General features: G+C 50.2%; 1 protein-coding gene across 3 annotated transcripts in view; it reads left to right on the top strand.

The window, feature by feature from the left end:
• Positions 1–15,700, top strand: part of LOC116990222 (retinoic acid receptor RXR-alpha-B-like) — a 108,342-nt gene that overhangs the window by 50,699 nt on the left and 41,943 nt on the right. Inside the window, exons 5-6 of one of the 3 annotated variants that reach the window (XM_033047768.1) lie at positions 3,437–3,597; positions 8,121–8,198. In XM_033047768.1, coding sequence (XP_032903659.1) covers positions 3,437–3,597; positions 8,121–8,198 — 239 coding nt within the window. Of the gene's footprint in view, positions 1–3,433; positions 3,598–8,120; positions 8,199–15,700 lie in introns of all 3 variants that reach the window. The other 2 variants (XM_033047767.1, XM_033047769.1) reach the window with 2 other exon arrangements.

Raw genomic sequence — 15,700 nt, 5'->3', positions numbered from 1 at the left:
GTCACGGGGAGAACATACAAACTCCGTACAGACAGTACCCGTAGTCGGAATCGAACCTGGGTCTCTGGCACTGTAAGGCAGCAACTCTACCGCCGCGCCACCGTGCTGCCCCAAATTGATTTTGGGTTGATGAACAATTTTTACGTCCAGTGAACCGTAGTATCTTTGTCAGCACCAAAACGTGGCGATACTTGTGCACTGCCCAGGTGAGGTCTGCTCTAGGATTTGCTGACTGGATAGCACGCAACAAAAGCTTTTCCCTGTACCTTAGTACATGTGACAATAAACTAAACTCAACTAAAACTAAATCCCTGAATAACTACAACATTAAAAGTGTTGCTGATCATTATCTCTGCCTCTGTAAAAGAATGGCGTTTTTCCGAATCTGTTCATATAACCATATAACAATTACAGCACGGAAACAGGCCATCTCGGCCCTACAAGTCCGTGCAAAACATTTTTTTCCCCCTAGTCCCATCTACCTGCACTCAGACCATAACCCTCCATTCCTTTCCCATCCATATACCTATCCAATTTATTTTTAAATGATAAAATCGAACCTGCCTCCACCACTTCCACTGGAAGCTCATTCCACACAGCTACCACTCTCTGAGTAAAGAAGTTCCCCCTCATATTACCCCTAAACTTCTGTCCCTTAATTCTGAAGTAATGTCCTCTTGTTTGAACTTCCCTACTCTCAATGGGAAAAGCTTATCCACGTCAACTCTGTCTATCCCTCTCATCATTTTAAAGACCTCTATCAAGTCCCCCCTTAACCTTCTGCGCTCCAAAGAATAAAGACCTAATTTATTCAACCTTTATCTGTAACTTAGTTGCTGAAACCCAGGCAACATTCTAGTAAATCGCCTCTGTACTCTCTCTATTTTGTTGACGTCCTTCCTATAATTGGGCGACCAAAATGTACACCATACTCCAGAATTGGTCTCACCAATGCCTTGTACAATTTTAACATTACATCCCAACTTCTATACTCAATGCTCTGATTTATAAAGGCCAGCACACCAAAAGCTTTCTTTCCCACCCTATCTACATGAGATTCCACCTTCAGGGAACTATGCACAGTTATTCCTAGATCCCTCTGTTCAACTGCATTCCTCAATTCGCTACCATGTACGTCCTATTTTGATTTGTCCTGCCAAGATGTAGCACCTCACACTTATCAGCATTAAACTCCATCTGCCATCTTTCAGCCCATTCTTCCAAATGGCCTAAATCTCTCTGTAGACTTTGGAAATCTACTTCATTATCCACAACACCACCTATCTTAGTATCATCTGCATACTTACTAATCCAATTTACCACACCATCATCCAGATCATTGATGTACATGACAAACAACAGTGGACCCAAAACAGATGTGGACCCAACACACATTTAGATTTTCCTTTAGGAATTGCTGCTGTGCGGTCTATTTCATGTGGCTAACTCTGATTCTTATTTCTGTTTCAAATGAATATATTGTGTTGCTGCCATTTTCCTGTAGACATTGAACCTCATCCATACTATGGCCATGGGGAGAGCACTTGTGGCCTTGCAGCCCAGTAATCTGTAGGTTTCTCCCTCTGCCAAAGACACAAGCGTCTCATCCACACATCCCACCTTCTTCCCCCCTTGCCCATGCCTTCTGCCCCATCATAGAGTAATACAGAATGGAAGCTGGCCCTTCGGCCCACCTCATCCATGTTGTCTACTAGTCCCACCTGAGGTTTTTTTTTAGTTCAAAGATACAGCGTGGAAACAGTCTCTTCGACCCACTGGGTCTATGCCGACCAGCGATCCCTGCACACTAGCACTATCCCATACACAGAGGAACATTTACAGCCTTTGGAGTGTGAGGGGAAACCAGAGCACCTGGAGAAAACCCACAGGGAGAACGTACAAACTCCGTACAGACAGCACCCGTAGTTAATATGGAACCCGGGTCACTGGCGCTGAACGGCAGCAACTCTTATTGCTGTGTCACTGAACCACTCGTATTTGAAAATGGCCCCTATCCTTAAATCTTTCCTATCCGTGTACCTGTCCAAATGTCTTTGAACTTTATAATCAAACCTCGCTTCTCCAACTTCCCCGGCAACTCATTCTGTGTACGCACTACCCTCTGTGTGAAAATCCACCCCTAACGTCCCATTCTATGTATGCACTACCCTCTGTGTGAAAATCCACCCCTAACGTCCCATTCAAATAAGGTCATAAGTGAATGGAGCAGAACTAGGCCAGTCGGCCCATCAAGTCTACTCCGCCATTCAATCATAGCTGATCTATCTCTCCGTCCTAACCCCCAAATCTCTCCCCTCTCACTTTTAACCTCGGCCCTCTATTTTTAGACACTCCTACCTTGGGGAAAATAGACTGACTTTATCGATTGTCCTCATTATCTTGGTTACCTTCTATCAGGTCACTCCTAGTGTGTGTGGGATAGTGTTAGTGAGCGGGGATCGCTGGTTGGCGCAGACTCAGTGGGCCAAAGGGTCTGTTTCCGCGCTGTATCTCTCAACTAAATTAAACTATTGTCATGTGTACCAAGGTATAGTGAAAAGCTTTTGTTGCGTGCTATCCAGTCAGCAGAAAGACAATACATGATTACAATCGATCCATCCACAGTGTACAGATACATGATAAACGGGGTCACCTGAATAACGTTTAAATTAATTTTTTTTTAATTAAATTTCTTTATTTATATAGCACATTTTTAGTCGACTTGCATTGACCCCAAAGTGCTTCACATAATTACATCCACACACACAGGCAAAGGTGGGTGAAGTGTCTTGCCCAAGGACACACAGGCAAAGGTGGGTGAAGTGTCTTGCCCAAGGACACAACGACAGTATGCACTCCAAGCGGGATTCGAACCAGCTACCTTCCGGTTGCCAGCCGAACACTTAGCCCATTGTGCCATCTGTCGTCCCAGAAGTGCAAGAAAGCCAGTAAAGTCCGATCAAAGATAGCCCGAGGGTCTCCAATAAGGTAGATAGTAGTTCAACACTGCTCTCTGGTTGTGGTGAGGTGGTTCAGTTGCCTGATAACAGCTGGGAAGAAACTGTCCCTGAATCTGGAGGTGTGCGTTTTCATGCTTCTGTACCTCTTGCCTGATGGGAGAGGGGAGAAGAGGGGGTGGTCAGGGTGAGACTGGTCTTGATTATGCTGCTGGCCTTGCCGAGGCAGCGTGAGGTGTAGATGGTGTAGATGGAAGGGAGGTTGGTTTGTGTTTTGTTAGCCTGTCACTACCCTAGGGGTCTGTGTCCCTACAGTCACCCCCCCCCCCCCCCAGTGCCCCCACCATCCTCTGTGCCCTGTCCCTGTTTGTCCACTGCTCGCCCTCTCCCCGCGCTGGTGGGTACCGCAGTGCCGTTGCTGCTGCTGTGTGTGTGTGTGTGTCCGGGTGGGGTGAGCTCTGCTCCTCTCTCCGTAGCAGTGCAGGAGGAGCGTCAGCGGGGTCGGGAGAGGGGAGATGAGGTGGAGTCCACCAGCCCAGCCAGCGACGACATGCCCGTCGACAAGATCCTGGCGGCAGAGATGGCCGTGGAGCAGAAACCCGAGCTGCAGGCTGATGGCACCGCACCGGACCTCACCTCGGTACGGGGAGGGGAGGGTGGGGGGGGGGGGGGGAGCGGTGTAGGGGCTGTGGAGGGGTGGAGTGGTTTGGGGCGTGGGAGGGGAGGTGGGGGTAGGTGTGAGGGTCAGGGGGGGGGCGGATAAATGTGGGGTGGGGAGAGGTGTGAGTCTTGTTTGGGGGGGGTGGGGAGAAGTGTGGGCGGAGGGGGGGGTGAGCCATGGTTGGGGGTCTATTGGGGACGGGGTGTGGAGAGGTGCCATGGCTGTGGAGGGGGGGTGTGGGTGGGAGGGCGAGTTTTGGGTGTGAGGGGGGGGTGAGCTTTGGGTGTGAGGGAGGGAGGGGTGTGGGTGGGGGAGGGTGAACTTTGGGTGGGGGTCTGTAGTGGTGAGGGTGAGCTTTGGGTGCGAGGGGGGGAGGGGTGTGAGGGGGAGCTTTGGGCGGGTGGGTGTGGGGGAGGGGGAGCTTTGGGTGGGTGGGGGGAGGGGTGCGGGTGGGGAGGGTGATCTTTGGGTGGGTGGGTGTGAGGGGGAGGGTTGTGGGTGGAGGGTGAGCTTTGGGTGGGGGTCTGTGAGGGTGAGAGGTGTAGGGGCTGGGGAGTGGGCTGTGGGAAGGGAAGGGAGGGGCTGGGGAGAGGTTTGTGGGCGAAGGCAGGAAACGGGCCCTGCGGCCTACAGGGTCCACACGGACCAGCGATCACCTGTGCACGAGCACTATCCCACATACTAAGGACAATTTACAGAGGCCAATTCATCTGCGAACATGCACCTCTTTCAAGTATGGAAAGAAACCGGAGCACCTGGTGAAAAACCACGCAGGTCATGGGGAGAACGTACAAACTCCGCACAGACAGCACCCATAGTCGGGATTGAACTGGGGTCTCTGGCGCTACGCGGCAGCAACTCTACCGCTGTGCCGCCCTGAGACCTCGGCCGAGGTGTGAAGAACTGCACTGGTGCCACTCCTGTGCCAACTGAGCTGGTACACAGTGACATCTCGTGCCTTCCTGGGGTAACTAGGTCACTCCCACCCCAGCTGCTGAGTTGACTGAAAATGCAGAAACCTTGTGTAGTCTGGGCACTTCTGCTTCTCCTCCCATCCTGCTGGTTCCTTGATGCAGGAATAATACTGGTAAGTTCATTTCATATGGTCACAAGTGATAGGAGAAGAATTGGGCCATTCGGCCCATCAAGTGTACTCTGCCATTCAATCATGGCTGATCTATCTCTACTAACCCCATTTTCTTGCCTTCTCCCCATAACCCCCGACACCCGTACTAATCAAGAATCTATTGATCTCTGCTGTAAAAATATCCACTGACTTGGCCACCACGGCCTTCTATGGCAAAGAATTCCACGGATTCATCACCCTCTGACTAAAGAGATTCAATAGACAACAGGTGCACGAGGAGGCCATTCGGCCCTTCGAGCCAGCACCACCACTCAATGTGATCATGGCTGATCATCCCCAATCAGCACCCCGTTCCTGACCTCTTCCCATATCCCGTGACTCCGCTATTTTTAAGAGCCCTATCTAGCTCCTAATTTCCTTCCTAAAGGAACGTCCTTTAATTCTGAGGCTACGACCTCTGGTCTTAGACTCTCCCGCTAGTGGAAACATCCTCTCCACATCTACTCTCTCCAGGCCTTTCACTGTTCGGTAAGTTTCAGAGGTTTCCCCACCCCCCCCCCCCTTCTAAACTCCAGCGAGTACAGGCCCAGTGCAGACAGACGCAGCCGCTGAAAACAGGACTTCTGAGACTTGTTCAGCTCAGTAACGATCCCTCCAGCCCACCCTGTCCTTGACGACTATCGAATCCCTTCCTGTATCAATCCCAAGCATTTTTAGAGTAACTATCAGGAAAAGAAGATAGACACAAAAAGCTGGAGTATCTCAGCGGGCCAGACAGCATCTCTGGAGAGAACGACTAGGTGACATTTGGGGTCGAGACTCTTCTTCAGATTGAGAGTCAGGGGAGAGGGAGATGGAGAAGATTCCTTTTCTCCAGGGATTCTCAACCCACTAAGTTACTCCAGCATTTTGTGTCTACGGTTTAACCCAGCGTCTGCAGTTCCTTCCTACACACATCAGGAAAAGAAGACACCATTCGGGATGGAGGGCACCGTTGGGGGAGTTTGCCATTTTATGCCCCTCTTTAGTACATGTCAGACCTGGTGGTGTGCTGTTACTTTGAACTGCCGCAGTTCCCTGTCTGTGTTTCCTGGGATCCAGTGGTAATGAGGGAAAACATAGAAAATGGCTGCAGGAGTAGGCCATTCGGCCCTTCGAGCCCGCACCGCCATTCAATATGATCATGGCTGATCATCCAAAATCAGTTCCCCGTTCCCCATAATGGCTTGATTCCGTTAACCTGGGGTGGGGAGATACATGGAGGGTGTGGAAGAAACTGCAGATGCTGGTTTACATCGAGGGTAGACACAGGATGCTGGAGTACGGCAGCGGAACAGGCAGCATCTCTGGAGAGAAGGAATGGGTGACGTTACAGTCGAGACCCTTCTTCAGACTGGACATGGAGGGGACTGTTACCCCTGTTGCAGCTCTCGTTGCTGCCTGGGTTCCCTAAGAAATGAATTGAAACCAATTGAATTGCCAAGACTTTCCACTTATATTTTACAATCAACATACGGTAGTCACTTTGGACATGCTGGCACGGTGGTGCAGCGGTAGAGTTGCTGCCTTACAGAGCCAGAGATCTGGGTTCCATCCTGACTGTCTGTACGGAGTTTGTACCTTCTCCCTCACAGAAGGACAGGGGTGACATGTTTTCCACATGGTTGGTTGTTACTCTCATTAACACACTTCCATTTCTTCGACGTTACAAAATGAAACACATTTTCCAGCGAACCCAGTAAATTAATGAGAGTGTGAGAAATGAGTCCCAGTTGAGCTTAAACCTGGTTGGTTGGGGGTTTCCAGTGAGTTCCAGAGGCCAGGGAAGGGAGGGAATCGGATAGCGATTTGGGGATGGAATGGAGTAAAGATTGGGAATAAGGTGGGATTTGGCAAGAGGGAAAGATTGAAAGGGGAGAGGAGATGGAATCAAGGAGGTGCTAGCCCGAATGATCCGAGACCATGTGGAACTGGCAGTGTACTAATAGATGGTGAAACAGCCATATTACACTTGTGTGGGAAGGAACTGCAGGTGGTGGTTTAAACCAAAGATGGACACAAAATGCTGGGGTAACTCAGCCTTGCACACACACACACGCCTGCCGGCACATTGCACACCCACACGCCGGCTGACACACTGCACACCCACTTGCAAACCCACACGCCTGCTGACACACTGCACACCCACACCCCCGCTGGCACACTGCACACACCCCACGCCCGCATTCACAACACATTGCTGACTGAATGCTCCCCGCGTACTCTTGTAATATTCTCAGCGTATATACATTAATTTGTGTGATATTCAGAAGTGTTCACAAACTATCCTTATGCCAAGTTACCTTGCCACTCATGTGGCCTCCTGGGGTTTAGTTTAGAGAGACAGCGCGGAAACAGGTCCTTCGGCCCACCGAGTCCGCATCTACCAGCGATCTCCATACACTAACACTATCTGACACACTCTAGGAACTATTTACATTTATACCAAGCCATGCACCCTACAATCCTGTACGTACAAATTCCGTTCAGTCAAGTAGCCGCAGTCTGGATTGAACCTGGGTCTCTGGCGCCGTGAGGCAGCAACTCCACCGTTTTGCACACCGTGGGGGGTGGGGGGGGTTTTTCTTCCTTTGTTTGAAGGACGTCTCCACCACACCCTGCCCCCCCCCACCCCCTCAACGTCCAGCAGCGGAAGGACCCGAGGCTGTGGCCCACCAAGCTTCAGCATGTAGCCGCTGACTATCCTCACTTCCACCTCACCGCGGCAGCTTCCCTGGCCAGCACTCGGCCGTTCCCGCCCTGCAGCGCTGCCCACAGCACTGACGGAGGCATTGGCTGGGCCGGGCACTGTACAAATGCAGTTTCTTGTTGGTGAAGTATGCCAGTTCCACCCCCTCCTCCCGCCAGCTCACCCTGAGCAGACCACGGTGTTCATCTCCATAAGTTCTTAGAGCAGAATTAGGCCATTCGGCCCATCAAGCCCACTCCCGCATTCAATCATGGCTGACCTATCTCTCCCTCTCAACCCCATTCTCCTGCCTTCCCCCCATAACTCCTGACACCCATACTAATCAAGAATCTGTCAATCTCCTCCTTAAAAATATCCACTAACTTGGCCTCGACAGCCATCTGTGGCAATCAATTCCACATTCACCACCCTCTGACTCGAGAAATCCCACTTCATCTCCTTCCTAAAGCTTCATCCTTTAATTCTGGGGCTGCGGCCTCTGGTCCCCATCTCTTTTCTAAAGTTAGGGTGTGGGGAAATGGGTGAACGGGTGTCCAAGGAGAGGTTCCCATGTTCCTGTCCCGTGCCCTCCCCCAGCCGCCCGCTGCCAGCGCGAGGGGTCCCGGTCGGCTCGTGTGTTAACCCCGGTTTCCGTTCTGCTCCTAACTTGCGTCTCTCTGCCATCAGATGGACGCCATATCCCGAGTACTCGCCGACGTTGAACCCCAAGCCACCGTCATTCGCCGCGTGATCACAGCCGTCAAAGTAACTCCCTTTCTTTGCGGGGTCTTTCCAGCGAGCGGGGTTGGGGCAGTGTGGGGGGAGGGGGAGGAGGGGGCAGCAGAGGGTGAGGGGCGGGGGGGGTACAGACCCACCCCGCTACCGACGGAGCTGTGCCCGCGGTTAATGCCAGGGCCCTGGGCAGGGTGCTGGGGGGCTGAGATGGCCCCTGCTTCCCCCCCCCCTCCCCTCCAACACCACTCACGTTGCCCCTCTCCCTTCCCACGCCCCCTTCCCCTGCCCTGCCAGTGAAGTTGTCAACATCAGTCATGTCGCGCTCCCCTCTCCTCACCAGTTAATTTAATCCCCCTCCCTGCCATTCCTGTTACCCCGCTCCCCTCCCCTATCCTGCCAGTAACACCCCCTCCCCCTGCCCGAAAAGTTGCCCCATCCCCTCCCATACCAGTCAATTGGCCCCCTCCCTCACCATTTTTGTTTCCCCATCCCTCCCAAGTCAAGGAGCCCCTTCTGTCAGTAATGTTGCCACCTATCCTCACCAGTAAAGTTGCCCCCATCCCTGCCATTCAGGTTAACCCCCTCCCCTCCTTCACTAGTCATATCTCCCCCACCCCTCCCTTTCATTTGTTTCCACCCTCCTCCCTCACCAGTGAAGATGCCCCCTTCCATCCCCCCCCCCACCCCCACCCCTCCCTTTCATTCGTTTCCTCCCCCACCAGTGAAGATGCCCCCTTCCATCCCCCCCGCCCCGCCTGTCATGTCCCCCCCCCCCCCCCCCCCCGACTCATCAACCGTGCGGGATATCCCCCCCCCCCCCGCCAGCAGTGAGTGGGGTTCAGAGCGATCTAGGTATTCGCGTGCACCAACTACTGACAGTTATCAGTTAGTTTAGGGCGGTCACGGTGGCGCAGCGGTAGAGTTGCCGGAGACCCGGGTTCCATCCCGCCTACAGGTACTGTCCGTACGGAGTTTGTACGTTCTCCCCGTGACCTGCGTGGGTTTGCTCCGAGATCTTCAGTTTCCTCCCACACTCCAAAGACGTACAGGTTTGTAGGTTAATTTACTTGGTAAATGTAAAAATTGTCCCTAGTGTGTGTAGGAGAGTGTTAATGTGCGGGGATCGCTGGTCGGCGCAGACCCGGTGGGCCGAAGGGCCTGTTTCTGCTCTGTGTCTCTAAACTAAACTAAGCTGCAGCAAGCAGTTAGGAAGGCACTGGGCAGTCTTGTTTATGATCAGTATCTGGATGAGGAGGAATTTCTTTAGTGAATCTGTGGAATTCTTTGCCACTGAAGCCTGTGGAGGCCAAGTCAGTGGATATTTTTAAGGTGGAGGAAGATAGATTCTTGATTAATACGGGTGTCGGAGGTAATGAAAGAAGGCAGGAGAATGTGGTTAGGAGGGAGAGATCGATCAGCCATGATTGAATGGCGGCGTAGATTTGATGGGCCGAATGGCCTAATTTTGCTCCATTCACTTCTGAACTTATGATCCAGCTTCTATTTTGCAATGAGAAGTATTTACGGGGGAGATAGACACGTTTTTGAAAATTTGGGGAATGAGGGCCGGTAGAAATGTGCACAAAAGAGAGACTTTTTGGCCTGGGTAGATGAGCCATGAACAGATGGAACGCAGGGCAGGCTCCAGGGGCTAAATTACATTTAGGTTTATTAGTGTCATGTGTACCAAAGTACAGTCAAAACCTCTGGAAAAGTGGAACTGCAAGTAGTGGTTAATACAAAAAAAATGACAGTGTTGGAGTAACTCAGCGGGTTGGGCAGCTTCTCTGATGGACATGGATAAGCGACGTTTCATGTTGTGCCCCTATTACAATCAACTTGAGGAAGGGTCCCGTCCCAAATCGTTGCCTATCCATGTTCTCCAAAGATGTGCCTGGCCCTCTGAGTTACTCCAGCCCATTGTGTCTTTTTTGTATTAGCCAGCACCTGGAGTTGCTTGTGTCTACATTGCATTTATCCGGTTGTCTTGTATGAATTTAGTATGCTTCCACAAGATCAAATCTCATTTAACTCTAGAGTAGGGGCACAGTCTGTTCCATCTCTGCTCACGGGACAGGTACTCCATCATGGAATATACCTTTGTTACACTCCACTCCCCTTTAGGTGAGAATACCACGGTGGTGCAGCAGGTAGAGCAGTTGCCTCACAGCGCCAGAGACCCGGGATCTATCCTGACATTGGCTGCTGTCTGTCTGTCTGCCTGCAGTTTGCACGTTCTCCCTGTGACCGCGGTGCTCCGGTTTCCTCCCACATCCCAAAGATGTGCGGGTTTCCAGGTTAATTGGCTGTCTAGGTTGCTCCTGGTGTGTAGGGAGTGGAAGCGAAAGTGGGATAACATAGAACCTGTATGAACGGGTGATCGATGGTTGGCATGGACTCGGTGGGCCAAAGGGCCTGTTTCTATGCTGCAAGCTCAACCGTGGCTAACGAGGGAAATCAAGGATACTGTTAAATCCAAGGAAGAGGCATTTAAATTGGCCAGAGGAAGCAGCAAAACAGAGGACCGGGAGAAATTCAACAGAGGAGGATAAAGGGGTTAGAGGGGGGAAAAGAGCGTGAAAGAAAGCTTGCGGGGAATATAAAAACTGACTCTAAAAGCTTCTTTAGATATGTAGAAAGAAAAGATTAGTGGTGACAAATGTAGGTCCTTTACAGTCAGAGACAGGTGAATTTATAATGGGAGATAAGGAAATGGCAGAACAGTTAAACGAGTACACAAATGCTGGAGAAACTCAGCGGGTGCAGCAGCATCTATGGAGCGAAGGAAATAGGCAACGTTTCGGGACGAAACCCTTCTTCAGACTGATGGGGGGTGGCGGGGAGAAGAAAGGAAAAAGGAGGAGGAGGAGCCCGAGGGCTGAGGGATGGGAGGAGACACCCCGCCACCCCCCATCAGTCTGAAGAAGGGTTTCGGCCCGAAACTTTGCCTATTTCCTTCGCTCCATAGATGCTGCTGCACCCGCTGAGTTTCTCCAGCATTTTTGTGTACCTTTGATTTTCCAGCATCTGCAGTTCCTTCTTAAACAGTTAAACGAGTACTTTGGTTCTGTTTTAAGGAAGACACAAACAATCTCCCAGAAATACTAAGGGACCAAGGATCTAGTGGGAGGGAGGAACTGAAGGGAATTCACATTAGTCAGGAAACGGTGTTAGGAAAACTGTTGGGACTGAAAGCAGATAAATCCCCATGGCCTGATGGTCTGAATCCCAGAGTACTCAAGGAGGTGGCTCCAGAAATCATGGATGCATTAGTGATCATTTTCCAATGTTCTCTCGATCAGTTCCTGTGGACTGGAGGGTAGCTAATATAACTCCACTTTTAAAAAAAGGAGGGAGGGAGAAACCGGGGAATTATGAACCAGTCAGCCTTACATCGGTGGTGGGGAAGATGCTTGAGTCGATTATTAAATATGTTATAGCAGCACATTTGGAAAGCAGTGACATGATCGGTCAAAGTCAGCATGGATTTATGAAGGGGAAATCATGTTTGACTAATCTTCTGGAATATTTTGAGGATGTAACAAGTGGAATGGATAAGGGAGAGCCAGTGGATGTGGTGTATCTGGACTTTCAAAAAGCCTTTGACAGGTCCCACACAAGAGATTAGTGTGCAAAATTAGAGCACACGGTATTGGGGGTAGGGTATTGACATGGATAGAGAACTAGTTGGCAGACAGGAAGCAAAGAGTAGGAATTAACGGGTCCTTTTCAGAATGGCAGGCAGTGACCCATGGGGTGCCGTAAGGCTCGGTGCAGGGTCCCCAGTTATTATTTAATATATATATTAACGATTTAGACGAGGGAATGAAATGTGACATCTCCAAATTTGTGAATGACACAAAGCTGGGTGGCAGTGTGAGCTGCGATGAGGATGCTATGAGGCTGCAGGGTAACATGCATAGGTTGGATGAGTGGGCAGATGCATGGCAGATGCAGTATAATGTGGATAAATATGAGGTTATCCACTTTGGTGGCAAGAACAGGAAGGCAGATTCTTATCTGAATGGTGTAGATTTGGAAAAGGGAGGTGCAATGAGACCTGGGTGTCCTTGTACATCAGTCACTGAAAGTAGGCATGCAGGTCCAGCAGGCAGTGAAAAAAAGCTAATGGCATGTTGGCCTTCATTGCGAGAGGATTTGAGTATAGGAGCAAGGGGGTCCTTCTGCTGTTGTACAGGGCCCTGGTGAGGCCGCACCTGGAGTATAGTGTGCAGTTTTGGTCTCCTAATTTAAGGAAGGACACTATTGCCATTGAGGGAGTGCAGCGTAGGTTCACCCGGTTAATTTCCGAGATAGCGGGACTGACATATGATGAAAGAATGGATCAACTGGGCTGGTATTCACTGGAATTTAGAAGATGAAGGGATCTTATAGAAACATCTAAAATTCTTAAAGGATTGGATAGGCTAGATGCAGGAAAAATGTTCCCAATGTTGGGGGAGTCCAGAATCAGGGGGTCACAGTTTAAGAATAAGGGGTAGACCATTTAGGACTGAGATGAGGAAAATCTTTTTCACCCAGAGAGTTGTGAATCTGTGGAATTCTCTGCCACAGAAGGCAGTGGAGGCTAGTTCACTGGACGTTTTCAAGAGAGAGTTAGATTTAAGGGCCTGTTTCTAAGTTGTATCTCTAAACTAAACATAAAATTATTGTGTTTAAGAAAGAACTGCAGATGCTGGAAAAATCGAAGTTAGACAAAAATTCTGGAGAAACTCAGCGGGTGAGGCAGCATTATGGAGCGAAGGAATAGGTGACGTTTCGGGTCGAGACCCTTCAGACTGATGTGGAGGTGGGGCGGGTGGGAAGAAGAAAGGAAGAGGTGGAGACAGTAGGCTGTGGGAGAGCTGGGAAGGGGAGGGGAAGGAGGGAGAAAGCAAGGACTACCTGAAATTGGAGGTCAATGTTCATACCGATGGGGTGTAAACTGCTCAATTAAAATATAAGATGCTGCTCCTCCAATTTACGGTGGGACTCACTCTGGCCATGGTGAAGGCCCAGAACAGAAAGATCGGATTCAGAATGGGTGGGGGAGTTGAAGTGCTGAGCCACAGGTTGGTTAGTGCGAACCAAGCGGAGGTGTTGGGCGAAGCGATCGCCAAGCCTCCGCTTGGTCCCACCGATATAGATGAGCCGACACCTAGAGCAGCTATTGTGAACGGGTGATTGATGGTTGGCGTGTGTTTGGTGAGCCGAAGAGCCTGTTTCTATGCTGTATCTAAACTAAACCCTATCAACGGGCCTCTCAAACTCTGAATGGTTCCCTTTTCTATATTCTGCAAGCCATATCTCATAAAGCTCTTGATAGACTTGGGGAGCATCTTTCCCCTTCCATTAATCCACGTTGAATTGATCTAATCCTCTTCTTTTCTGAATCCTTTGTAATCCGTGACGTGCAAGGCAGGGTTTTGCAGTAGATGAGGGAGCTAACCCCTGTTCGCAATAATGACCCTGTGTTATCTTGGTCCCTGCATCAGAACTCTGGGTGTGGTTTGCTTGCCAAATCAACGCGTCACTTTAATAAAACTGCACATACAGAATATCGAATATTGTGAGTCATTTTGGGCCCCATATCTGAGGAAGAATGTGCTGGCTCTGGGGGAGGAGGAGGGGGGGGGGGGGTCCAGAGAGGGTTAAAAGAATGATTCCAAGAATGAATAGAGTCACAGTGCGGAAATAGGCCCTTCAGCCCAACTTGCCCACACCGGCCAACATGTCCCAGCTGCACTAGTCCCACCTGCCTGCGTTCGGCCCATATCCCTCCAAACTTGTCCTATCCATGTACCTGTCTAACTGTTTCTTAAACGTTGGGATAGTTCCTGCCTCAACTACCTCCTCTGGCAGCTTGTTTCATACACCCACCACCATTTGTATGAAAAAGTTACCCTTCAGATTCCTATTAAATCTTTTCCCCTTCACCTTGAACCTATGTTATCTGGTCCTCGATTCCCCTAGTCTGGGCAAGAGACTCTGCATCTACCCGATTTATTCCTCTCATGATATTATACACCTCTATAAGATCACCGCTGATCCTACTGTGCTCCAAGGAATTGAGACCCAGCCTACTCCAACCTCTCCCTAAAGCTCAGACCGTCTAGACCTGGTAGGTTAACCTATAAAGAGAGTTTGTCGGCACTGGGCCTGTACTCACTGGAGTTTTGAAAAATGAATGGGGACCTCATTGAAATATACAGAATAGTGAAAAGCTTGGATAGAGTGGATACGGAGAGGATGTTTCCACTAGTGGGAGAGTAGAACTAGACGTCATAGCCTCAGAATTGAAGGACGTTCTTTTTGGAAGGAGATGGGGAGAAATTTATTTAGTCAGTGGGTGGTGAATCTGTGGAATTCTTTGCCACAGAAGGTTGTGGAGGCCAAGTCAGTGGATATTTTTAAGGCAGGGATAGATAATAATAATAATAATAATAATAATAATAATAATAATAATAATAATAATAATAATAATAATAATGATCTTTATTGTCATTGTACAAGACAACGTAATTTTGTTGGAGCAGTCCTCCAGCTGCACAGGAATATGAGTATAAAAATACGTTTAAAGAAGAACTATTAAAAAATTAGACTATAAACATATAGGAGTATGGGCGGGTGTGTGAGAGAGAGGGGGGGAATCAGTGAGGGAGGGGGATAGAGTTCAGTAGTGTCACAGCTCTATGGTAGAAGCTGTTTTTTAGTCTTGTCGTGCGGGCGCTCAGTGTCCTGTATCGTCTTCCTGAGGGCAGGGGGATTAAGAGGCAGTGTCCAGGGTGTGTGCTGTCTCTAATGATGCCCTTGACCCTCCGGATGCAGCGGGTCCGGTAGATGTCCTCCAGTCTGGGGAGCTGGGTGCCAGTGATCCTCTCAGCAGTCTTCATGACGCGTTGGAGAGCTTTCCTGTTCTCTGCGGTGCAGCCAGAGTACCATACTGTGATACAGTATGTGAGAACTGACTCGATGGCTGACCTGTAGAAGCTCACCAGCAGCTGTTGTGGGAGACGTGCCCTCTTCAAGCACCTCAGGAAGTGAAGCCTTTGAAGTCCTTTCTTGGCCGTCGCCGTGATGTTGACGGTCCAGGTCAGGTCGTGGCTGATGTTGACCCCGAGGTACCTGATGTTCTGCACAGCCTCCACTGTCTCGCCGTTAATGGTGATGGGCTGATGGACGAAGGTCTTCGGTCTCCTCCTGAAGTCCAGGATCATCTCCTTTGTTTTTGCTGCGTTGAGGATCAGGTTGTTCTCACGGCTCCAGCTCACCAGCTTCTCTACCTCTGTCCTGTAGGCAGCCTCGTTATTACTCGTGATCCTGCCTACCACGATGGTGTCATCTGCAAACTTTAATATGGTGTTGGCCTCGTGGGTGGGTTTGCAGTCGAGAGTGTAGAGGGAGAAGAGGAAGGGGTTCAACACACAGCCCTGTGGTGCACCGATGTTCAGGGTGATGCTGGAGGAGACCTGCCTCCCCATGCGCACAGTCTGTGGTCGGCCGGTGAGAAAGTCCAGGACCCAGCTGCTCAG

Source organism: Amblyraja radiata, chromosome 30 (genome assembly GCF_010909765.2).
Source record: "Amblyraja radiata isolate CabotCenter1 chromosome 30, sAmbRad1.1.pri, whole genome shotgun sequence".
NCBI classification, from domain to species: Eukaryota; Metazoa; Chordata; class Chondrichthyes; order Rajiformes; family Rajidae; genus Amblyraja; species Amblyraja radiata.
This window is presented reverse-complemented; position numbering and strand designations above follow the sequence as displayed.